General features: G+C 35.3%; 1 protein-coding gene across 1 annotated transcript in view; it reads right to left on the reverse strand.

Annotated features, from left to right (window-relative positions):
• DOK6 (docking protein 6) overlaps positions 1–27,481 on the reverse strand; it is a 244,803-nt gene that overhangs the window by 32,486 nt on the left and 184,836 nt on the right. Inside the window, exon 7 of the mRNA XM_033065451.2 lies at positions 8,027–8,144. Coding sequence (XP_032921342.1) covers positions 8,027–8,144 — 118 coding nt within the window. The remainder of the gene's footprint in view (positions 1–8,026; positions 8,145–27,481) is intronic.

Here is a 27,481-nt window from a genome sequence, read left to right on the forward strand (position 1 = left end):
TTAGTATTAGGAAGAAAAGATTTTGTTATCTATTTATAAAGATGTTGGGAAAAGTGGCAAAATGAGGTAAAAATGAAAACTTGCTTGATGTAATTTTCACTAACTTCCATGGAGAAGATCCATACCCAGTAATGACAATTTTACATAATTTCAGTGGAGAAAAGAATAAGGCTGTTAGCTTTAAAGTTTAATTAGTGAAATGTAAAAACAATGAGCAGTGCTGCAAGCCAGGAAAAGAGTATTTTTCTCAGACGCTGAATCCAAACGGCTGATAAAAATTATATTTTAATTATATTTAATTCAGAACAGATAAAACGTGGTATAGCTATAACTAACTAGCCATGTGTCTTTTTCGGGTTGAAAACACAATTTAAAATAGCTTTGCAAAATTCTTAGCTAAATCTTCAAGTGATAAAGTAGATGCTCTACCCTGAGTGCATGATAATAGTGAGTATAAGGAAGTGGCACCAATTCAGCTCTTATAAAGTAGCTTTGAAACGTCCTGCAGTGGCTGCATTAGACTCAACAGAGTTTGGAGAGAAAAAAAGAAACTTATTACCTACAGTGGAAGTCCCTAGCAATGACTGCCTATTCCCAGGGTTGGACAAGACCTTGCTTTCCATCCTGAGTGGAATGAAAGGAGGACAAGCGACAGAAGATGCAGGGTAGAACAGCCTCTGAGGCACAGGGCAACAAGCTGTGCCTCATCACCACAGTCTGCCGGTTCCCTTCAATTCCTTGTGCTGGGCTGAGGGGTGGTATTACTGCACATGGCAGGAGATAGGGCACTGCTGGGAACACAACCACACCAGCCATGTTATGTCGTACTCACTACAACCAGGTCAGAGAAAACAACCATGGCCCTGTCCCTCTGCATGTACACTTGACCTACCAACACTAACGTAACTAATCAAGTAATTCAAGAGAGTAGCAGGAATCTTATAATTTTATCTTCGCTCTGTTTTGGTATTTATTATATAAATTCCAGAGCATGCAACTCTGATTTCTACCAAGTTCTTTTGCTCTTCTCTCTCTCCAAATCTGGTATCGTGTTTTTTTCTCTCCATGTAGCTTTATAACAGAATATTTAATTTTTTCTTAAACTCAGGGAAATTAGCTTTTCATTCCCCAAAAGGAAACTACAAAGAATTTTGAAGGATAAACAAGTATCCAGCAGCTAAACAGCCAACTTGCTCCTAGTATTCAAGCAGAACTGCAAGGAGCTGCAGACTTCAGTTTTTGAAAAGATTAACTTTTACTTTGGTGGAATCTTGCTAACTCTGCATTGGGAAGACATGACATTTCCTTTGGTATTCATAGTTCTTACTTCTGTGAAACTTATCTTAGTTTCTTAAAATGTATCATTTTGATCAAATAAAAAGTTGACAGGATATAAAAATTCACCAAGATGAAAAGGCTTTTTATAACAAATAGAGAGTGAAAGACATTCTAAGATTTTTGAACATTTTTTTTGTCTCTGCTGAATAATACTATGATTTTTTAATCAGTTCTGCACAGCTCAAATGCACCATGGAGTTACAAAGAACATTCTTATGGTTTGATTAAACTGAACATACTGAGTAGGGCATCCATTGTGCTTAAATTGCCCTTATCAAGAAAACAAATAGGTCTGTACTTGCAACAGACCATATGCCATGTGCCACAAACATTGTCACACAATTTTTTTGTTTGTTAGCAAAATAAGATACACGTAAAAGAAAATTTTATTGAAACTTAAGGTCAATGTATTTGAGATATTATGATGCCCCTTCTATAAAAATATATGTTTTAAACTTCATAATAACTAAACAAGAGACAGTTAGGTCAACGTTATGTCAATTAAACCAGTCCTTAAGTATGCATTTATATGATCCTATTTTATGTCATAAAGTTTAGAATGTAGAGAACAGTGAATTGCATTTGACATCCTTGGGCCTGGATTCTTTCTCTGTTACAGCTGGCAAAGCTGGTATTATTAACATTACCCCCATTCTTCCTGTTACACAGCCTATTTTCAAGTTTACATTGTTTCTGGTTTATAAAACATTTTATGAACATGTTCTATTGAAGTGTCAATTTCAATTTTTTTTTTGCTTTATGTAAAAATATTTAACGAAAGAAAAAGAAGTATAAACTGTTCCTGCAAAGGAATACTAAAGAAAAGTACATCTTTATTTCAAGCTATTTTTTTCACATGTGTGCAGGCTTCCCCTCACCCCAAGTTGTCTTAAAGGGGGTTTAACCATCCATGATTTTGAGTAATAATTTGAGTGATTTTTCAGCATAAAAGTACTTCAATTTGTTTGAAATTACAAAAATGAATTGACAATCTTTTTGATTCTAACCATGATAACATACTTAACACAAAATCAGATAGTCATAGCTAAAGCAGTCCAGATTTATTGGTGAAACAATTTAATAGAAAAAAGTAATTTCCACAAAATTGATTTTTGACAAGTATTTCAATTTTCTCTTTGATATAATGGTGCAAACCATTCTTCTTTAGACAACCCAGTAGCAGCTGGAAGCATCCATGGAGCTGGTTATGCTGATTCTGCCAGTACACACACTCTTTCATTGCACTGCAGCTCTCATGACACACTGAAGGTCCTTGAATTTTACGTACAGCAGAGAGATCAAATGGCTGTACCATAACTAGAGTGAGGTCTTAGGTAAGTCAGAGTAAAGACTCCTGGTGTCACTTACATTAAACTGGGGCCAAAGCTTGAATTGCTTCTCACTAATTTGATAATAGTGTTTGAAGCTATTGTCATCATGTATTTATGAAGTCATTAAGCTAAGAGAAGAGATTCATAGCTAAGAATCTGTGTAGTTTGCACTGAAGAACGTACATTTGTTGGGTTTTGGAGGGAGAGGAGGCACTCAGCCAATATATAATTGCTCTCCTTACACCATTTGGGGTTTCCATTTTAAGTAGAGAGTACAGTGACTTCTGTGCTTTCTGGTCTGGCACGGAACAACCCCATTGACAAGTGATCTCACTCAAGGACCATCTCCTGAGACAAAAAGCACCGAAGTATTGGCCTTAAATGAAATGAGCAGGTCTGAATTTGACAACGAAACATACTTTATCAGTCTTTTTTGGCTTCCCACCTTCCCCTATTTTTCATGGCTTATAATTGCGACAACCTCTTAACTCAGCAATAATTTATCAGAACGAATGGGAATATGTCAAGATACTCTTTAGAGCTTGTCAGTAATGCTCTTGGTTAGAGGCAGCAATCACTGTTGAGTAAAATGAGGCTCTTTACTGATTTCTGAGTAAGGCACATCCCACTTCCAATATGCCATTTTAAAATCAGTCTAGTGATGCACTATTTAGCACAGAAATTCAAAGCTCAAAAGGAAAGGATCAAATCTACTGCAAAAGACTTGAGAAGCCACATTATACAGGTATTTAAATGATGTAGCTCCTACACAGTTTCTACTCAGTAAGTATCTTGTTTCAGGTGTCCTCTATTCATATCTCAAATTTTATAGGCTTCATTTACTAATGTGAAGGTCCTGATGAGATTCAGCAGAGGAAATGGAAGGCTATAAAGCATTTCAGCTTTAGCTGCTGGTAGACACTTACTGAAAAATTACTGAGCGATCAGGTTTATATAACAGATATATTCTAACATTTTGTGTTATTCACATTGTTCAGGCACCAAGATTAGATGGGGAAATGGATTCCGTACTCTATTGCTGGGCATATGAACAAACAATGGAAATGCCAAAATGACAAATGCTCTCCCATTCATTTTACATACTTTAATTTGCAGAAAGCTGCCAGAAGCCTACTTCAAAATTTTCTGCAGGATTACCTTAAGGAGGGTTGAACAGGATGATTCAAACCCCTCTAAATATTTAGTAACTTGAATATTCTCTGATTATTTTTAGTGACATATCAGAGCTTTTACTTTGAAAAGGCTGGAAAGCTATGTAGATGGGTGAAATGTTTCGTATGTGACTTTTCTCTTTTTTATGCACAACATCTTTTATCTGACCAGATTAAAACTACATATTATTCTGCTTAAAACAAATTAAAAAAAAAAAAAAAAGGTGAGTTGTCACCTAACAAGGCCAAAAGACAATATACATTGCAGGCTTGCTTACCAAGCCCCCAGAGGAATCATGTCTTCTCTCCATTTTGGTTTGCAAAACAAGCCTTATGTTTCTTGCATCTTTATTGTGACATAGAAAAGGTAATTGTAGATCAACAGCAAAATTCCTTCAGACTTCATTGGGGACATTTTTTATTTCTGTGTAGTTATGACTTTGGCATGTGCTTACAAGTTGAAGTCCTATTTCATCAAAGATGATAGTTTTATTTCTCAAAATTCCTCACTAAATGTAAAAATATGACTCCTAGCAGGCTTCTTAGTATTTTCCCATGTAATTTTATTACTTTGATATGGGTTTACAACAAACCGTGGTAATAATTTGTGATAGAGCAAATAAAATTCATTATAAGCTAATTGTGATAAGCAATACTATGGGGAAAAAGACCCCTTCAGTGTTCTCCTTTTGGAAGAAACATTTAAGATGTTACTGGTGTAATTCTTATACAAATATATGCTCCTTCACATGAGTAGTCACATAGAATGAATAGCACCGCCTTTGTGGGTAGGTGTTCATTATTTTGAGTATGGATAGCAAAACCCAACTCCTAAAAATAAGGACAAACTGGATCAAACACAACAGGAGTGACTGAAAGCATTTCTTAATTTTGAATTTCTTGGAGAAAAGCCAGGCTGTAATTAGATTTTCTGAACATAATTTCCTCAGGGATTTCAATAACTGCAATACAAAAAGCTAATTAATGTTTCAATACCAAAATTCTATTTGGCCTTATTTATATAATAATACATAAACTGACTGTGTTTAACATTTGTATCATCCAAACTCTAAAGGTCAAGAACTAGAGTTCTTCACATAGCTGAAAATTCTGTCTGCAATATTTTTTTTTTTTAATTTTAAGCAAATGTAAAGCCCTAAATGCAAAATAAAAAGAGAAACAAAAAGACAAATTATTCTTAATATATTTTGTTGTATAAAAACTCACGTGTTTTGTTTGTCAGTTTTTAATGTCTTGTGTAATAGTGCTAAACTTTATAGTAGGTATAAACAATAAGCACTGAATTACAAGGGAACATAGAGTATTTTTTTGAATGTGGCTCTTATATTTTTTCCTTCTTAACCATGATTTCAGTTAATAAGGTTACTCTTGGTTTCTCATTTTTATAATTTTTTAGACCACGATGCATGACAGCATAACATATCAATGAATGTTTATTTCTCTTGGGTTCAAATTTTTTTTAGAGATGTCTATTATTCATGAAAACATCCAATTCATGCACGTCATACTCATGTATGAACAAAAATGACCTAGAGCTCTTTTTCCTCTGTTAGTTAAATTACTCTTTGATAAAAAATATTCAAGGACACTATTTAATTTCTGAACTGTAATTAAAGGAAATTAAAGAAACAGACTCATCTCATTTTAAGGTATTTTGTGCAACCTGTGTTACTTTTGGTCTATTATTCTGTGTATTAATCTCTGCAAGTCTTTATATGTAAGTATTTTCATGGGCTAATGGAGCATAATAGACCCAATACTCACTTATTGAAGTGCCTTTTTTCATCTGAAATGTAGTTTTAAAAAAACTAAAAATCACAAAACCCACTACTTCTTACTCCATAGCAGATTTATTATCAGATCAACATACACTACTAATTAAGTTAAATTTGACTGCTAAATAACTCCCAAAGAGCCAATTTATCTAAGGTAGTATGAGCACATATTCATTTTTCCTTATACATCACCAGCTGTTATTAACTGAATTCTAGTCACTTCAGACTGCAAGTTTGAAATAATTGCCACTGTAGAAACACTTGTACGTAGCAGTGAGCTCAGCTATTGCTTTACTGATGTTGATTGTCACCTGGATATAGGTAGACACCACTCTGTTTATTTCACTTTAGAGCTTGTGAGAAATTTAGAAGTATGTGGGGAATTTTCAGATTTTTTACTTGAACATTCAAAGCTTTGCCATAAATACCCATGAAGTGCAGAACTAAGTTTACTGGACTGTTCTCAAGAAAAGATGTCTCCTCTCTGAAGGTGTAATACACCTTTTGAAGCTCTGAGGAGATTATGGCAGCAGAAGGTGACTCTTCCCTCTGCACCAGCTCCTCTCAGCTGGCAGTTCTACTGAGGGTTGAAGTGATGCTTGCAATCTGCTTCCTTGCTACCCACCTTCCACCCACATCAATGAAGCTTCTGTGGGCTGATGCTTTGACAACCCTACAGTGCAGACTATCGGTATGACAAGGTATTAGGAGCAAAAGGTGTGCTTTGCACTCGCTTCACTTTCTGCACAAATTCATTGCTTTTAATTAGTCATCACAGCAGAAGGCTCAAAGAGATTTTCATTACAGAGAAAGAATGGTAGTCTCACGTGGAAAAGTTTTGCAACCAGAGTCTTCTGGATGCATTTCCTAGCCCACTGGTAAGACTGAATTAGTCTCTCCTGAAATCAACTACACTTTCTCAAGCTTCAGTCATCACTGCATATGTTGGAAAAATGAAAATCTTAAGTTCTGAAATATTTATTAGTCCCGTGTTTCAGTGGAAATGTGAATAAAATCTGCATACTTTCAGAAAGTAAAATTCTTGCATTTTTGATAATACAGTTCCAATATGTTGAATACTGCACAGTTAGGAGGTATGGATATTTTAATTATTACTTTATATATAAAGTTTTGCTTTCCTTTATTATGAAGGCCACTTATAAGGAAGAAAAGATTGAAGAGATGAATATAACATATTTACTATCTTGCTGATGAAGATACATCAGGAACACAAGAAGAGGAAATCTAACATCTCTACAAAGAGAATTTTTTTTTGCAGTTTTTATTGTGTCCATGAAAAAAAATCAGTGAATGTTTGATGAATCTTTGTAAGGTGATGTACAAGTATAACTTTTTTCATAAACAGCTTCTAGAAGATTATCTTCTTTTTTCCCTTGCTGGTATTTAAATGCAAGGCTATCACCATGATTAAAAAATAACTTTGTTCTATGGAGAAAGATGAGAAACAACTGCTATCGCCTTTAATGACTCACCCACTGAATGCACCGTTCACCTGCTGGTTTTAATTTATGTGATAATCTACAAAACAAAAGATGTAATGTCCTTCATCTATATACTGTGTTTCACTTATTTTCATGAAAATATGTAATGTACTCTTATTTGTGAGCAGTTCCTAACCTCCTATCTAAATGTAAATTGTTTACGCATGCAGATTATTAAGAGAGAAGTAAAACAAAATCCTTAAGTCCTTTAGAAATAATACAAAGTGATATGTTTATGAAAGGTTATTTTTAAAAGGCATGCATTTTAAATGCAACAATAATTTCAGTTTTCTAAAAGATACAAATCAATTTCAGCTTTAGAGCAGTGAATCATCATCATCATCAAGTTATGCTAATTATAACACTCAAAGGCTTAAGCACATCTAAACATAAGAAAGAAAACCATAGAGAGAAGATGATTTGTTGAAGGCCTGTAACATGGTTGAGTCAACAGTTCACATATATGATTTGCCAAACAAATTTACCAAGAATAGCCCTTCTTCCTAGAATTACTTTGTTTTAATCTTGCAACTCATATAGTCACTTTATGTAGATTTAATTAGGCACCCTGAGGTTGCCCAAATACTTGCCCCGTCTTATTGGTAGAAAATACTAAAACAACCTGACATTCATTAGCTACTGAGAAGCTGCATTGAGCCAAATTGTCTATCCAGCTTTATGTGGTGATTCTGGAAATAATTTTCACCATTAGTTTACAAAATGACTAAAAGAAACCTGTTTTATGTAAATTTGAGAATCCTGCTGAGGTTCCTGACAATTGATAAAATGAAATGGAGAGAAAATAACCAGTGCAAATAAAGAGCAATTTGCATGAATTCTGGTGAAATGGAAAGAAGCTAATGGATATGGAATTATAAGCAACTTGCCTTGTAAACTGTAGATTTCTCCAACGCTGTTCTGCCGGGTGATGTGATGCCAATATGCACTACGAGGAAGTGAGATCGACTTGGATAAAGTCATTGGTTCAGACAGACTGGTCTGGAGCTGAAAGACAAAGCAAACATAAATAGAAGGTCACACATAAGCATGAATAATCACAAATAAGCATAATAATGATAATCTCAAAACTGTACATCAAACCTATGTCATCATGAACTTATCATTTTCTGAATTATGATAGGTTTGATATTATCCTGTAAACTTTGTTACAAGCATCAGCACTGTGAATGCTCAGGAAAAAGTTGCAAAAGTGTATCTGGATCTATAGGTTCATTAACAGAGGTTAATATTAGGACATCAGAATATGTCCCATATTGTAACATGTCCCTCTTCTGGTTGCCAGGGTTTTGTTATTTTCCTCTTTAACTTTATGATAACAATGGATTAACATATACCTGAATTCTAAATACGCTCTGCAATCACATTTCCTTTTGGCCGTTTAGCCTGTATATTGGATTGAATATCCAGAAAAATGCTAAGAGAGAATCTGAGACAACCAGCAGAGAATTAGCATTGGAGAGTCATTAATCTCTTAATCCTCCTTTGAAGGTGAGGTATCTCATCACCAGCAGCAGGCTCCAACTTCAAGAGAAGATTTCTCTGGTCTGGGAGACTTTATGTGATTGAAATTGTAAATTGTGTGGTAAGTCCCTGTGTATAAGAGCTACAGCACAGAAACCTGACAGGAGGAATGTCAACTTTATTAAAGATATCTCTGTCTCCAACAAACTACTGATGTAAGTGAAAGACAAGACAACACTGCAGAGAAAAAAGAAAGATGAAGGATTGTGCATTCTGGCAACTGTTTTGATATTCCTTTTATGTTTTCTGTGTCTAGAAGAAAAGAGAAAGAGAATGCACCTGCAAATTTTTTGTATCTCTGGTTTTACAGAATATAAAATGTGATCAATAATTTTTTGAATCGAACAAATCACCATAACATTGTAAACATAATTTTTTCAGGGAATGTCTGAAAAGATCAATACTGAAGGATCAATTATGTCTGAATATTTAGAATGTTAAATCTCTTAGTTTGAAGCGTGGCACCATGATGGTATTCTGAGAGGCCTAGAAACTCATTTGCAGAGAGTTCAGCTACAGAACAGAAGGTATTCCAGGTCTGGATCATTTACTGCAGGTTTAGTCATTAGTTCCTAGGGATTCCTCATTCAGAATCATAATGCCAAAATTTAAAAAGCCCTTTTTTAAGTGTACAAACTCATATTATTCTGTAATTTAAATCTCTTCTTCCCTCCTCCCCAAAAAAAAAAAAAATTCTAGAGACAGTATCTACCCAAAGATCTAAAATTATTTAAATATTTAAATTTTGAGTATTAAAACAAACTGATGTATGGAATATATTTTGTTCCAGATAGATCTGTTGTAATTACTTTTGTTGTTGCTTTCTTGAGGACTGTCATCAAAATAATTCCCTGTCTACAGCTAATGTCTTTTCTGCTCATTTACAGACAAGTGTTATATCTCATTTGTCAGCAGTGCAGATCATCACTAGAAGCTATTTGATATGAAGTAAAGAGCTTGCAGAAGCATTTAGTCCAATAAAAAAGAAGTTTGAAAGCATTATCACAAGAATTCAAATTTTAGGGAGACTTGGGGTTTAAAGCTTATTGGTACACAGAACTTCCTTTATTGCAGAGATCAGGACAGTAACACCCTCCCCTGTATTATTTTACTATGTTTGTATAGCAAGGGTAACAAAGGTAATTTTGCTGAAGAAGAAAACCACATAAATCATCTAACTTCAGTTTACTGATGATTTATTCATAATTTATTCACTCAAATGGTGAATTAAAGGCAAAACACTTTCTCAGTATGCATTCTGAAAAAAAATAATTCCAGTAAATAGAATCTATTTGACTGCCAAATTGATGGACTGAATGGCAGTGGTTAAACATATCATTATTCTTGATCTGAGGTGGCCTGATCTGACCAATAGTGAGGCAGAACTTAATTTGCACACATTAGGGATTTAGGAGAATAAAAAAACAAAAACTCTGTTGTCATTATAAAATAAGGTAAGAACTGCTCTAGTGCAGAAGACTGCACTGCAAGCACTCACAATCCTTTGTTTCCTCACATTCTCTAACTAAAGAACAACTTCTGATATCACCTTTTGGGTAAGAATTATCACCATATGCTAACAGCACTAGGACCAGATGAATCATATTTCTCTGGGGATTCCACAGAGAAAAATATGCAATTTCTAGTTGATTATAATATCATCCTCTGAAAAAAACCCCAAAACTTTAAAATAAAATATAAATTTTGTTTTTAATTTGAGATTTTAAAATAGAGGCATAAACCTATAGATTTGAAGACCTTATTACCTTGAATATCATATAAAGGAGGATGACATTAATTTGTCCAAGAAGTTATTCTAACTGAATATAAGACTACCATCAGCTATAATTTTTCTTTAAATCTTTTTTTAAATCCATATAAGAATCACATTGTTGATCAAAATTAATTGACAATGACAGAATGCTTACTTCCACAAACTGCTGTTTGTAAAAATATTCCTGTGTTCAAAGAAAATTAAATAATATATTGACAGAAACCCATTTTATCTAGAGAATATCCTATATGTTACACTGTGGGTATTTCAGATAAAAAACTTCAAACCAAGGTGAAGAAAACACATGAAAACATCCATATAACCAATTGTTCATATACTACTAAATAGCTCTTTGCCATATTAATAATTACAGGTTAAACTAATATATAAATTATAGAGATCTACTGTTTCAAAATCCCTTTTCCCCATTGGTAAATGAAATTCTGGTGCTTAACAAAGCTTAAATAGAAAAACAAAACAAACAAACAACCTGTAAATCAGGGAAGATTTACATTACAGTTTAACTGTTTAAAAATCAGATGCTCAGGTTCAAGACCTCTGGTGTACCACACCAGTGAGAGATCACACCCATAAGTTCAGAGACTTTGTCCTCCATTCCCTTTTCTTTTGTCTTTTTACTATGCTTCATTAAAAAACAACTGGTTTCTCCTCTACACTTTTTTGAAGCAGCTAATGCAGAGAACTTCTCACTATGGAAAATCAAGTAAATAACCTTTAAATTTTCTTCTTTTCTCAAAGCAGGTAGACCATCCTTCACAGAGTTATTACTGATTCTAATTTAATAGCAATGTACCAGCTAAAAAAATATTTACAAATTGTTTCACCTATCTCATTAAATCTGTTTATCATGTAGAAAATTAAAACAATATCTCTGAGCCTGGATTTCTTCTCACGCAACAGGCCAGCATTTAGCTGTTGTTTCCAACACTGACATATTTTTCTCAGGAGCTGGCAAAACAGGATCAGATGCATTAGCATCAATTCTACAGAAAGGACCCATAATGACAAAGGTAGCAAAGACACATAGAAGAAATGAAATTTTATAACTGGGAATAAATTTGAGGTGATTCTGCTCCTCTAATTTGCTCTAGTGAGATTCCACCTGGAGTACAGCATCAGCTTTGTGGTCCTTAGTATAAGGACAGGAATTTGCTGGAGCAGATCCAGAGGTGGGACTCAAAGATGATCAGAGCGGTTGAACAACCCTTCTGTGAAGACAAGCTGAAAACCTGGGGGTCAGGCTGGAGAAGTTCAGGCAGAAAGTTTCAGGGAGAACTTATGGTGACCTTTCAGTACTTTATTGGGGTTTATAAGAAAGATGGGGCAGACTTTTTAGCAGGGCCTGTTTTAACAGGACAAGGTGTAAAGGTTTTAAATTAAAAGAGGGTAAATTTAAATTGGACATGAGGAAGAAATTTTTTATGATGGGGGTGGTAAAACACTGGTATTGGTTGCCCAGAGAGGTTGTGGATTCCTCATCCCCAGACACATTCAAGGCCAGATTGAACCAGGCTCTGAGCCAGCTGGTCCAGCTGAACATATCCCTTCTCATTGCAGGGGGATTGGATTGGATGGCCATTTAAGGTCCCTTCCAACATAAAGCATTCTCTGATTTCACTGAGGGTTGTTTTGCTGTATTGCATCTACGTACTGGTCTTAATAGAGGAAAGTAAAAGCAATATACCAAATTAAACATGCATCTAGAATGACTTGGCTACAAATACTTCTCAAATCTGATGAGACTTCTGGAAATAAAAACATAATCTAGACTTTTTTCCACAGTTTATGAGGTAGAAAGTAAGAACAGAATTAGACCTTAGGTGAAAAGTAGAAATGCATACATCAAAACCACATTAACTCAGGGAATTTTGTGGTGGGAATATAAAATCCAAATGCCACTGATGCATTTTAGTTATCTCATATGAAACACCTAGTAGTTAGGCTTTACTCATTTACTCCAAAATTTATCTGATAAAATATCTTTCACATGGTCAATATTACATTTCTTTCCTGTATCCAAATCCAATATCCAAAGCCAAAATACCTGAAAGATTGAGCCATATGAAGACTTTGCTTTGCCAGTGACAACTTTATTATTCTTATAGGTCTATTTGATTAAAATAGAAATTAAAAAAAGAAGTCTATTAATAGACTGTCACTGTAAGACGTTTCCCATCTTTTTCCTTAATTTTTTTTCTATTAAAGGCTTAAAGAATAAATTTTCTTTTAATTCCCATAGGCCATCTCCATTGATTTCAATAGATTTGTTACTCTGATATCAATAATGAATACAATTCCAAAAATGGGGCCTACTAAGTGTATTAGGGTTCTGAGCGTTGATCTTTTTAACATATTATTCTCTCTCTCTTTTTTGTTTTTTTCATTAAAAAGTCAAAACACTGAAGGCGACAGAAAATACATTTGGCTTGAGGAGACAAACTGAGCAATTTATAGTTCACTCCTTTTTTTTTTAGTCTACAATAAGGACAATTTGCTTTTTACAGATATGCTCTGAAAATAGGTTAGTTTATTATGGATAAAACCCTCTGTCTCATTTCAAATTCTCATTAGTGTCTTTAAACAAATAGCAAGAGAACTAGGTCACAGAACACTAAAAAGAGTTGTAGTTTAGAAATATTAATTGAATACCATTATTTAGATTTTTTTTCTTTCTAACTCTAAAGAAGTTTACTTTATGTGTTATGCCTTGAAGAAAAGGAGAGTTTAAGAAACATATTTCACCTTACAAGTGTGAATTTGCTGACACAGACTCATTTCATTGGTATCCACAGTAAAAATATTAATAGAGTTTAAGTAGCTCTAGTAAGCTCTTAAGAGCTCACACAATCTAGTAGGTAGCATCAGTTCAGATATCACCCAGAGAACAAGCAGGAGAAATGTTTTCGGGTTTTTTAAAATGAGTTTTCTCATTTTCTCATCATGACCAAACTAAGGGTATAATGTTGGTCTTTTTTGCAAAAACATCAACTGTTGTCCCAGATTCAACTTGTGTACTATGACACATAGATCTATTTTACAAAAACCAGTTCTCATGCAGTACTGTAAAGCAGACTGTTCCTTCTTCAGCACAGGTTTGCCCATGTTTCTGTTTAAATCAATGCTCCTGTTCCAAACAATTTTCCAATTTGTCATTTTGAATTCTGTCTCTTCATTGATCCACATTGTTATAAATGTAAGAACTGGAAGTATAATAACTAGACTGAGTCCTGATTCTTCTTTGAAAATAGTTAAAAAAATGGAATGTAGGATATATTCCTATGAAATTTCCTTTGGTGATGTGTTACTAATACTCTTCGGTTATAATTTTTCTGTAGCCATCTGTGCACAATTACTTAGCTTGCTTAGAACATAGTTATGTTCATTTATGTATATGTTACTTGGACTGTGTTCATTGCCTAATATGTCTACTATTATTATAAACATTTATAGGTATCAGCATGCTATTTATTTATGCTATTTATTTGTTACGCACAACTTAATATTTATTTTTACATTTTTATCCAGCTTGCTGTTCCTGAAGGAATATATAATATTGGTAAAACCCCCACCAATATACGACCTCACAAGTCTTCTGAAAAAACTCGAAAACTTAAAAAGCCATCTGAAAAAGTAATTTCAGTGATTTCAGCCTTTATAATAGATATCCAGCATTAAGGTTTTCAGTAGAGATTCCAACCTTGCTTTTACCTTTTGGAGGGTTACTTAATCAATTATGGATAAAAAAACCCCAAAATAGTAACACTGTTTTGTAGTGCCAGGGTGGATGACAATTATTCTTTGGTGGTGGAATAACATTGTGAATTAATAATAAAGCAATGGTGGAAGAAAAGAATTCTGAAGGGAGATTCAAAGGGGCTGATTGTTTTTTTACATTCTTCTTGCCACACTATAAAGAGAGGACCGGTACTCTGTGCTCCTTTTCTGATAGAAGTGTGTTGGGTTTTATTTTTCTATTTTTTCTTTCGTCTAAAAGAAGCTCATAGTAGATCAATGCTGCCAGACAGAATGGATTAATGTTGGAAGAAAATTAGATACATTTCACAGCACGTTGGGATTATTTTTGTTGAATGTCAGTAAGGTGTGTGTATTTACCCATATTCTGTCACAAAATTGTGGGTTTGTTCCTTTTGCAAAAGAAGTTTCCTGGAAACTATAATAATTTGTGTGAAGGTAGAAGCTCAGATTCTTACATTTTTCAAAGGTTTGAGCCATTTTATTACACATGAGAAATACTTTACTCATTTCTCATTGCATAAAACCATTCACTAATAACATGGGAGATAACGCCAACATGGAAAGAGCTGAGACTATTTCAAACCTGACTATACTGCAGGTCTTAGTGAAAACAAGCACAACTGAGCTAATTTCTTCAAGAAACACATGCATGTATATATACATATATATATATATGCGTGATAGAGAATCCCATATTGCACAGAAATTATTTGCAGATATTGATTGTCCTTTCTGCTGCCATGAAACAGGAGCCAGCTATGTATGCTTGCAGCCCAGAATGCCAGCCACATGTGAGGTAGCAGGTCGAGGGAGGTGATTCTCCCTCTCTATTCTGCCTCATGAGACCCCACGTGGAGCACTGTATCCAACTCCAAGGGCCCCAGCTCAAGAAAGACAGGGACCTGCTAGAGCAGGTCCAGAGGAGGCCTGATCTGAAGATGATCAGTGGGAAGGAGCATCTCTTGTATGAGGACAGGCTGAGAGAGCTGTTCAGCCTGGAGAAGGGAAGGCTTCATTTTATCAATGTTTGTAAATACCTGATGGGAGAGTGCAAAGAAGACAGAACCAGGCTCTTTACAGTGATGCCCAGTGACAGGACCAGAGACAATGTGGACAAACTGAAACAGAGGAGGTTCCTGCTGAACGTTGGGAAACACCTTTGCTATGAGGTTGAATAAGCATTGGCACAGATTGCCCAGGAAGGTTGTGAAGTCTCTCACGTTGTAGATTTTCAAAAGACATCCAGGACATGGTCCTGGACAACCAGCTTCAATGGCACTACTTGAGTTAGAGGGATTGCACAAGAGGTCCCTTCCATCCTCAATCAGTATGAGATTGTAATTTCCAAAATTATAGAGAAGATTTTACGGAATAGGGAGAGTCCCAGATCTGTCATCTGAACAGTGTAAGGATAACCAAGTTGAGGTGGAAGATAATGAACTGAAATGCATCAGAGAGATCCAAGAAAGAGACCATCAACAAAGACTTGTCTTCTCCATTTAGAGCAAGTGTTTTCTGGGTAATTCAGTCTGAGAGTTAAGGAGATCCACAAGGTGCTCCCTCATTAGGTTTGTCAAGCAAGGGCTGAAAATAGTGAGGCTTGCTATCAGTACTGACACACAAGTCTTGTCTTCCTTCCTCTGTTTTTCACACTCCTTGCTCTGCTGAGTATTCCTCTCTCTTACACAGCTACTAGAGTCTGACCTCAATCTGAAATGCTCTGGCAAAGTCTTCAAAGTATGAGATTTTTTTCATGGAATTACTTGTGAAAAGATATGACATATCTTAAACAGATATTTGGGACACTTGAAGTCTCAGTGTTTTGCTTGAGAGTACAATAAGGACAGCCTTTCTGACCTCAAAGAAGTTTGCTTTAGAACTGGTGTGGTAGAAGCCATGGTATGAAAAATGTCTCTCGATGGAGAATAGACTTGAAAACCTCTCTCTAGCATGTGGCAAGAAAGGTGAAATATGGATGAACACAGACTGTCCCCAGATGGGAGAACTCCACTTGAATATATTTGGGGCTTAAAAATCTATACTCACTGTTCACTGCACAATTATTTGACTTTCATTATTTCAGATAAAGCAAATGACTTGGACCTCATGAGATTTCTCAAGAAGTTTTTCCTTCTATTGTCTAAAACAGATCAGTAGTTTCCAATTACACATATTTGTGGAAATCACATTTCTTTTATCTTCTTCATTTCGGTATACAGAAATTGCTGACCAATGAACTTTAATAAAATGACAGGAAGACAATTTTCTGAATACTTTCTGAAACAGTAATCACCAGTAACTTTTCATGAATATTCCTCATTAAGCTTATCAGTGCATGACTCCAGTATTCAGTAACACACATGATCTGGCTGACCTCTACTTCTGACATTTTCAGAAGTTAGTTTTATATGTCATACAAAGACATTTCAATTAAAAACAAGAAATAGCAAACCTAGAATACATTAAAATTACTATTATGTAGTAGAGTCTTCTCAGATGGCTCTTCAATATCTTCCAAAAGAACATGGTTCCTTCCTTTTAACTACTTACTTTTAGACATTTAAAATGTATCTTGAATCACACATACTGGGGCTAGTTATATATATGTGTAATGCACATGAATGGAAATTATTAAGTTTAAGCTTTGAAACATACTGTAATTTTTGGGGGGTCAGAGAGAGGCAGGTATATGATTGCACATATGAACACATAAACCCATCAAGGCAATTAATTCATTAATAATTAAATATTTACTTCAGTAGCTGCATGGGTTTTAATGAGTTTTTACAGGTTTAAAATCAACTGAGAAGATGGTATATAAAAATAATGGGCTGTTCTTTACCACTATGTGTCTTCACACACAGGGATCACACCATGATCATGTGTATGGATACACACAGCCAGAACATTGTTGACAATTGTTCTTTTAAAATCAAAATAAACGATCATTAAAAAGCAATGCATACAATTCTAAATAAATATACATCATGTATATTTGGAAATATTGGAGTTTTGTGTCTCAGAAACAAATCGTAGGGAGAGACATAATTCTCTGAATCACAGTTCAAATTTCTGTATATAAAAGAAGCTAGTGAAAATTTTGCTTTCTTACTGATGTGTATTTACTAATATAGCAGAAGTAGTTGCAAATCAGGAATTCAGTTTGGAAAGGTGGGAGACAGAGATGCCTTCCTAGATTGCTTTATCTTTCCACATACTTGCATCAGCCCAATAAATCCTACCATTAGCAACCTTTCTTCACCTAATTTCATTTTCAGACAAAAAAAGGGTTTTGTTACCCTGCTGGCAAAAGTAGCTTGGCACAGTAGAAGTTGTACATACATGACATATAACTCAAGTCTTTTCAAACCCATAGTTGCTATTTAATAAAAAAATATTTTGCCTGTTTCAGCTTCGCAAAACAAAGGAAATAGAATTATACCCATTGCCATGGAAATCTGTAACTCCATTGCTTTTTTCCTTCAAATGTATGTAAAAGTGAACACCAAACAATATGTGGGAACACATCACAGAAATACCATCATTTTACAAAGGATTCTACAAAATCCTCTCAGGTAGTAGTAACTGCAACTTTTACCACTATATTCTACAAGGAAACTATTAAGAATAATGAAGAGAAGAATCTTTGCTGATTTAGCAATCAATTTTGAATCACAAAGACTGTAGAGATGTGCATTCAATAGCAAATCATATGAATCCATATGAATCTTACCTGGCAGCTGCCTTTATGGAAATGGTTTCTGACAGACTGAATATGCTATGAGACTAGCAGCTTTTACCCTGAGATAGTCATAAGAAACAGAGAAATTGATGCTTCTGCCATAGCATGGAAAATCTTAATTAATTCCTTGCTGCTGAACGCTGCAAAACTGAAATAATTTTGAAAAATCTATTCCTGAAGTTGACATGGAACAGTACTCCATTACATTTAACATCTTCATCACCAATATGGGCAGTGGGACAGAATTGACTCATAGGAAATTTGGGGATGACATCAAATCAGGGGGAATAGTCAAACCAAGACAGGAGGGCTTCTCTTCAGAGGGATTTCAGCAAAGCAGAGGGAAAGGTTGACAGGACTGTCGTAGAGTTCAGCAATGACAGATGCCAATGCTGCAACTGGGCCAGGGCATACTGCACACAATCCAGTCTGGGGACTGACTTGCTAGATAAAACTTTGCCAAAAGGAAGTAGCTGTCCTGGTGATAATGTGAATGACCAGTGTATCTATGCAATGATGGAGGCTAATGACGCACTGGACCATATTAACAAAAGCATGGTCAATACAACGATGAAGTCACATTCCTCCCCTATTTCACAATTGAGAAACTACATCTGGAAGTTAAGCCACGTTCAAAAAATCTTCAGGTCTGGGCTCAGGCACAAGAGGAATATCAAACTGGAGAGAGCCTGCCAAAGAACCTTTAAGAAGCAGAATATGATCAGTGATGCTGGATTAATTGTCTAATATTTATTCACCCTGAGAAAGCAAAGGTTAAAAGAAATCTAAACGCACTTTTTTTCACTCTCTTCTGAAAAGTACATTGCAAAGAAGACTGGTAACAGAGATGCACAGTGAAAGGACAAGAGTCACCAGGTCACAGGCTCTGTCAAGGTAAATTTGAGACAAACTTAAGGAAAAAGTCCTTCACAGCGTGAGCAGCCAAGCGCTGGAATGAGCACCCATAATCTGCATCACTGAGGGTACTCAAACCTTGACTAGTTTGATGCTATACCTGCTTTGAGCAAGCAAGTAGGTGAACTGACCACCCTTCCAAAGCCAGTACTTTTGATTCTATATTCAGTGGGTTTGAAAACTTGAGAGCTAATGAGACACACTGTGCCATTGAGCCAAACTGACATGTTGCTGACTGCAGTAGCCACACATTTTTGTGTAACACAGCTACTGTGATTAGTGAAATAATGTCAAACCAACACTACAGGGTCTATAGTCTCTACTACTGCCTAACAATCCTCCTCAACTAGATTCCTGCACAGCTGATAAATAAAAATTCTTAGTGTGGCTGGGATCATATAAGACAACAGTAGCATAAGAACAACAATCTATAGCTGAGAGAAAAAAAGAACATAACCAATATCTATCTGGATAGGTTCTGATAAATACATACTAAAAGACTGCATGTACATGGAAAAGTTTCTGTATATCAGATATGGTTATTTTAGATACTCAGTATCTCTTGTCTTCAGTATAATCAGAGATTGCAAATAATTTTTACGTTAAAATCCCTGTCATCTTTACAAAAGGAATAGAAGTGGAGAAAAACACAAAATTAAGACATAGGGTTAACTTCACCTAACTTTTGTCCTACCAACAAGTACCTGATGAGCCCAAGAACAAAAAGCACAGGAGAGAATTAAAAAGCAACTTTAGGGTTGTTAGGAGAATTTTTGATCCCTTCTCAGATTATTACTTTCTGTAATTCTCCGATTCTCTGAAAAGCACTGTGCCCCTCTGTAAATCATTGATAAAGAAGTTTTCTATTTATCAGAGACAGAGCCTTAACTATTCCCTGGAGTGCTATAAAGAACTCCTAAACAGAGTCACTGCAACAGAGGAAGGCCTTGTTTGACAAGACACGAAAGATGCTATAACTCAAAAGATTGATGAAAACTATGTGAAAAATACCTTTTCCAGAAGTTAATTCTTCTGTGAATAAGCAACTGACTATGATTCAGGATTTGTTTGGTTATTGCTTTGTTTTTGTGCTATGCCTCGCATACAGCTGATTATTCTATGACCTTGGGCAATTCATATACAGCTGAATCTGGCCTTAATCTTTCTGTGCCTCATTTTACTCATTACTATTAATATTATAATAATACCTGTCTCATGAGAGCATTGGATAACTTCATCAGCTATTATTTTAGCTAATAATAATAGAAGCTCTATAGTTACTTCATTTTATAAAAACCAGTTTTCTGAAAACAGCAGATATGAGATTAATACTGAATTAAGCCCCCTGGTGAGGTGGTTTGAGGATTATTTTTTAGTAAAACTGAAGTCAACATAACCTGCTTCTCTGTTGAGAGAGTTCAATGATGCGAGCCTACCAGCACTGTTACACAAGTGAGCTTGTTTGAAGGCACACAATACAAAAGAAAACTTCCCTTCCATATTAAATGCTACTCTGAGGTTAGTTAAGGGGAGGGCTGGACTTCAGTCAGACATGCAACAACCACCACATAATTACAGCAGCCATTCCTAATTTATAGCTCATACCACTCACAGTTTTTAGCAAATAAAACTGCTAAACAAATAATCAATTTTGTTTAGGGAAAAGTTCTTTGGCTCTAAATTTTCTGCCTTTCTGGAAACAAATACGAATTTCAGCCCAATAGTGCCTTTCCAACTGCTTTGTTAACTCTGTAAACATGCAATATTTTGCAAAGCACAAGAAAAGTGAAAAAGAAGATTACAAATTTGGTCATGTCACCAACCTTCAAAACCTCCTATATTCAAATGCAACTTCATAAAATTGAAATAAAATTGAAATAAATGGTATCTGACGTTTAAGAAATAGCTCTTTAAAAAAAATCAGCAGAAATGTAGATAGGTGGTTACAGGGATTTTTAAAGTACTCACATGCTAAATTCTCAGGAGGGTTTGCATCTTTGGATACCATACCATGAAAATAACTGTGCCCTGCTGCATTTAAACAAGCTAAACAGACCATGGTGTCTTAAACAAAAACATTCACAGTGGAGCCCAGCTGCATGCAAACATGCAACTGAGGTGAACAGAACAGGGGACAGTGTCCATAGGATTCATGCATGCAGCTTCAGGATGGTTTTGTAGAAAGGAGCAGGCTCCATGCAAATAAAAAAGTGCATCGTCTCACTTGTATCATCTTCACACCTTTGCAAAGATTTTAATACAAGCTTTGGCTGAGCCCATAGTTTATATTAGCAGGAAAGCAGATTTCAATCTGAATATAACGTAGCACGAGAGACAAAAAGTTAAAAGAACATGGTAACAGTATACAAAATATTCCAAAAATTGTTGAGGAGAAAAGAATGAGATTGATTTCTCAGTAAGGATGCCCATTCATGGGCATTCATGCTCATTCATGTGCTCAGGTACTTGGGGTTTAGTCCATTGGAGAGATTAAGAGTACCTTTTAGCACTCAAGATCATCCAGGCCTATTGCTACACATAAGAGAAATTTCAAAATTGTGTCAGACAAAGGAAGAATTAAGTTTTTCCTACCATATGCTGAATGAAAACCCTGATGACTACTACCACTTCGAAAACATTCAAAACTCCAGAGCAAGTTTAGTTTCCAAATGGCAAAACACCATTTAAATTACATCACCAGCTACCAAAATATTTGACACATTCTTATGTAAGGATTTCCCAGCTCTGCTCTCACACCTACCCACGCCACTTACCTACACACCCCACAAACCTTTATGTTGTCTGCAGTGTTTGTGACATGAGGAACAGCTCTGTCCCACCCCCATCACTTTGTAGGAGCAGCTGCACAAACCCTTCGTTGCCATAGTAAAGACTTTCCCTGTTCCCTGGTTTCATTCAACCACATAGCAAAGCTCCAGGAATGCCAACCACCTATGGAGTTCCTTGGAGAATCTGGACTTTGCACCACATCTTTACACCCCTTGCTGACTGCAAGGTGACATATAATGGCACAATGAAACCCTGCAGTTCACAGAGGAAGAGGGGTAAAAAAGGGCTTGACTCGATAAGGAAAGGATAAATGGGAGACTAGTGGTTGTGGAGGTTTGAATTTCATAGTGAGATGAAGTATTTTCTTTTGGAAAGTGAATTACACCTTCTGCATAGTTTTTGCATGCTGCTGCAGTATTTGGACATGACTAATAGTCCCCAAAAAATGCCAGTGAAATAAGTCTACATTCAAGACAACGTTTTCTTTAAAATCAGAAAATAAAAGAGGTCCAGTTGAAAGAATCATTAACTAGCACCCAGTCTAATTATCCATAAATTTCCTGCTTTCTTATGAAATGGTGAATGTTGAAAATAAACTTGCAATGTAAGTTTAAGGATTACTTCATCTGAATACACACAGCTTTCTGAGCCTGAAGGCTAACAGAAATCTGGAAAAATTCTAAAAAATTCTCATAGAAATCAGAGTTAAGAAAAACGTGGATCCTATGGAAAATTGCTGCTACTTGTGGGAATTTGGTTTACAAAACTAATACCAAAAATAAGCAGATTCTGACTTACGAGAAAAAAACAAACAAAACAAATTCAAAATTCTTGATGTTGTTAATCTTGGCAAAATTTATAGATAGTCACAAACTGACACTGGAGTGTTCTGCTGTCAGGTGAGGCTTAGAATGGACACTAGGGAGCATTTATTTTCTGGGAGGATGGTCAAACATTGGAACAGGCTTCCTAGAGAGGCAGTCAATGGTCAATCTTTAAGAGGTATTTGGACAATGCCCTCAAAATTGTGCTTTCACTTTTGGTCAGCCCTGAAGTGGTCAGGCAATTGGACAATATGACCACTGTAGATCCTTTCCAATAGAAATATCCTATCATATCCTATCGTATCCTATTGTATCCTATCCTATTGTATCCTACCCTACCCTACCCTACCCTACCCTACCCTACCCTACCCTACCCTACCTTGCCCTACCCTCTTATAGAAATAAGCTTCACAACACCCATGAAAATCAAGTAAGCATCTCACTGGTTCTGTATTGTGATAAAGCAGCCAGGTTCTTACAGGGTTATAAAATTTCTAGGCACACATTATGCAGCAACACCATACATGATTTCAGACGGGAAGTACAGAACAATATTCAGCTAAGTATGCCTGAATAACTGACCTGAGGCTATGCTTTAACTTGCATAAAGTACATGAGTTCATGAATCATCATGTGTATTCAGAATCTCAGTACTTGAGCTTAGACATAATTTGGAAAGAGAAGTAAACATACTAAGAGAGCAATGTGTCATGACATGGGATAATATTTGGATGAACTGTAGAATTTTCTTCTCCTGTTTCTCCTTCAGGAATTGAGTCAATTCAAACACACTTAGGCAGAATTACGACATAAAAGAGTCTTTTTATACTAAGCAAATTACAGTGGTGAAATTAAGCCAAAAAGATATATAAAATGCATGTATATTTCATATATTCATTGGGTCAGCTGCATCCACTAGTATCTCTCTGAAATCCCCCTACCTCACAACTGGAAATAGTAGGTGATAGGCACACCATTGCAAAAAGACATCATTAAAAACTGTAAACCAGTCAAAGCTCTGAAGATGCAGTGGCAAAAGCAGGATACTTCAAATTGAAGCCATCATGTTAAAATTTAAATTTGGAATATTTTATGCATTTGTTGATATTTGGCCATGTAATGTTTGAAGAGTATACATTTAGCTTGTGACCAGGTTTAAAACATGTGAAGATAAAGATAGTAAAGACTCACAGAGCAAAGAAAAATTAAAAGTTCACTAATTAACTCATGCTGTTAGTTCCTCCAGCCTCACAGTTGTTTTTTTTCCTGTTTCTAAGACAATTTCTATTAATGCTTTTAATTCTATTTACATTTTTATTAATACTCTGTCTGACAATATTGTAATTTATATTTATCAAACCAGTATTATGAAACACCTTCCTTATCCTGTTCCTTATAAGAAAAATAAAATTATTCTCAGTCTTATTTCTTAACTACCTTCCTCTTCAACATGTCCTTAAACCCAGTTTAATTGCCTGATATTTGTCTTCTTTGGTACATTCATTATTTTCCTGCTAATAATGTCTTTTAAAGAAATAATACATAAACTCATTGAATCTATCATGATGACTCTTTCACTTATATTAAGCCGAATTTTAAGGACAAGACTTGTTGATAATGAGAATAGAAATATACAGATGCAGTGTTTCATAAAGGTATTTATCGTCACTGAAATGTTAAAAAGATCACAAACTAAAATGGCTTTTAGTTCTGCTGTCTAAAGTAAAATAAATGTTATAGAAAACTTCCAAAGATACTAAGTTATGAAACTTAGGCCATTATAATTTATTCCTGAATTTATACTTCAGTCTTACTGATATTTTATTAAGTTCAACTGGCTAACATCCACTTTAGTGCCATCCTATTTAGGCTTATTGTTTTACACATTGTAAATTTTTATTCTTTGGAGATTACAGAATAAGTTTTTACTGGCAGCTCTTGAAAGAAGTAATTTATAGAACTACAAAGGTATAAGTATTTCCTCAGAATTCCTCCCTCATATGTGTAGTCATAACATAGGAAATCTACAGCTCTTAACCTCCCATTTTCTACCCTTCAACAACAGTGAGAGCAAAAGCTACATCAGAAGTGTTTTCAGAGGAAGTTAAATGGCAGAAGATCAAAGCTGGCATTAGAAAGGAAAATCAGAGATTAAAATTCCAATGCCATGTTGTCATCCTGGTGTAGAGGTTAGACTGACAAGTGCTGCAGAGAACAATTGTTCATATGCTCGTGTGTAAAAGCCACCCAAATACCAATTCTTTCAAAAAAAGATCACCAACCCAACATCATCTCCTGATGGCAAAGAGTGGGATACTCAGCCTTCTTTTAGACTAAGCATTTATGGAGGATGAATTATTCTTTTTCTTTCTCTCTTCAGGATAGGAAACTGAGAAGATCTGATGGTTTGTTGCTGCCTCTCTAAACCAATTCAGTTTGGTAAACCTGAAGAAGCCTGCTCCTTTTAGGTAGGCGTTTTTGTTTGTTTCTTTGTTTTGGCCAAAGTAGCAAATTGAATTGGCTCAGTCAGATAAGCACCCAAGTTATGAGAAAAGGAAGTGGAAGGAGCCTGCAGGCCAGTCTGGGGACAGGCAAGGGGTGATAGATCTGGCTGTTAGACACCCAGAAATGCATCTTCCATGTTCAACATCAGACTGCAGCTGGTGGGGGGGATACAGGTCATTCCTGAGGCTAACACTTTTATTTGCAAAATAATTTCAAGACCAACACTCCAACCAGACTTCTAAATGCTACAGAGAAAAAAGATGCAAAACAAACAAACGACTGGTCAGAGGGCAGAAAGGGGTGGGAGAGAGGAAAAAACCAAGAGGTTCGTTCAGGTTATAAAAGGGAGTGTGCTGACACTCATGTGGGCAACACAACAGCACAAAATAAAAGCATATAAATAGAAAGACTGTCATTGTTTATTTTAATTTGTTATTTTGGAACTCAAACCACTAAAAAACACTGCAATATTGCCCTCTCTCCCACAAAACAGCTACAAAACAGAATTATCATGTGTATTACAGTGATCCATCAAAAAAGCAAAGTCTGAAAAAAATGGATATACAGGTAACAATTTCCCTGAAAAGAATTTCAATTTAATTACTAGCACTGGCCAAAATTTGTTATTGTCCCAAACAAAGCAAGCATAAAACACTATCTCTCCGCCAATGCAATGTTTCAAATTCAATCAAGAAAACCACCTGAGCTAAATTAGATCAATGTCCACTTTGCTGAATTTTTTGAATAAAATCCAGTCTGCTTTGATCTCAGTAGAACCAATAACCAGCTCAAATCCACACCTGTGGCAGTGACTACTGATCTCATATTTCAGGTCATTCTTCTAGTGTTATAATTTGAAAGGAAAATGGGCAGAAGATGAAAGTGTGCACATGACTGCCTGCTTAAACTGACTTGGTTTCTCCTGCTAGAGGTGGCAAAGAGGCAGATTTGGTCCTGTACACGCTGCCACAGAAGAGTTTTGCTTCCAGCCCTTGCACTTTCAAAGGTAATGGGAAGAATTGGTTTCCTTCTCATGCCTCTCTCTTATTAATCATTATCCAGCATTGTTGCTTGGCCTGAGCAAAAAGACTTTTTAGCATAAAAATGTTATTGTTTAGCATTCTGAAAAAGAACTTTTGGGTGCAGGGACCTCCATAAATGGAGTAAATGTGACCTGTGGCTGTCTGCACAGAATTCTTTTAGCAGATTTTTTTTTTCTGGGTTTTTTTTTGTGTGTTTTGTTTTGTACTTTTTGGTTTGTTTTGGTTTTTTTTGGTTTTTTCTTTTGCTATTTTTGTATTATCAAGGTGATGTACTTTGTATATTTACTTCGAAAGCTAATCATAATCTGTACAGTTCATCAAGGTCGTTCTGGTAAAAAAATTCACTTTAATTTCTTTTATAAGCTGTATTCATTTTTTTATACTATATTCTCACCTACTATAATCTGGTAAAAATTCCATGAAACTTCAGTGTATTCATTACTTAAAACATATTAACATTTAGGACTGAATACAAATATTCACAGGAGTCCTTTTTAATAAATGACTTCTAATGATTGAAAGGAATAAGTAATGATTACTGTTGCACATCTTTTCCTTTTCTGATGTGTATGAGAAAGGATATAGCATTTACTTTTCTTGACTCTTAAAAAATTCTCTCATTCTCATATCTATCTATATCTATCTGTATCTATATCTAATCTATATCTATATCATCTATCTACATCTATCTATATATCTATATCTATATCTATATCTATATCTATATCTATATCTATATCTATATCTATATCTATATCTATATCTATCTATATCTATATCTATATCTATCTATCTATATATCTACAAAAGATTTAATTCAACATTGTTGAACTTGAGCTGTTCATTACAGAAAGGGTCAGGAAAGAGCAAAATCCCCCTAATATGTATCTATAGATTAAAAGATTAAATGTCAAGCTTTGGGAAGACCCACTAAATCCCTGATTTAAAATACTTGTTTTCATGCATTTAAATTTCAGGTCTTATAGGAAAAATACACATAGGTATTTGGTGAAATTATTGGAATTAGATAAAATAAGACTTCATAAACAAAGTGTAATCTATTTGATATATTAGATTTTGTTTCTAATATGAAAAAAACTCAAATGTTGCAGATGACACAGATGATGCCTTAAATGTTCAGCACCCCACCAGTAAGAAACAGCAGAGTACTCAAATACAAACTAACATCATTTTATTAGCTGAAGCATAAAATCAACAGGTTTTTCAACCTCTTTTATACAGCCCACAGCAGCCTGTGTGAGCCTCTCCTGATGTCCCCGTGCAGATCACAGCGCAGCCTCATCCAGGAGACAAGTACATCATACACAGTGTGGCTGATGAGTCATTTCCATTTCTCAGCCTGCTCTCGCTCAGAGTTTGATATTACCTACCATATGGCCACAGCCTTCATAAATATGGCTTCAAGGAAG

The sequence above is a fragment of the Catharus ustulatus genome, chromosome 1 (genome assembly GCF_009819885.2).
Source record: "Catharus ustulatus isolate bCatUst1 chromosome 1, bCatUst1.pri.v2, whole genome shotgun sequence".
Taxonomy (NCBI): domain Eukaryota; kingdom Metazoa; phylum Chordata; class Aves; order Passeriformes; family Turdidae; genus Catharus; species Catharus ustulatus.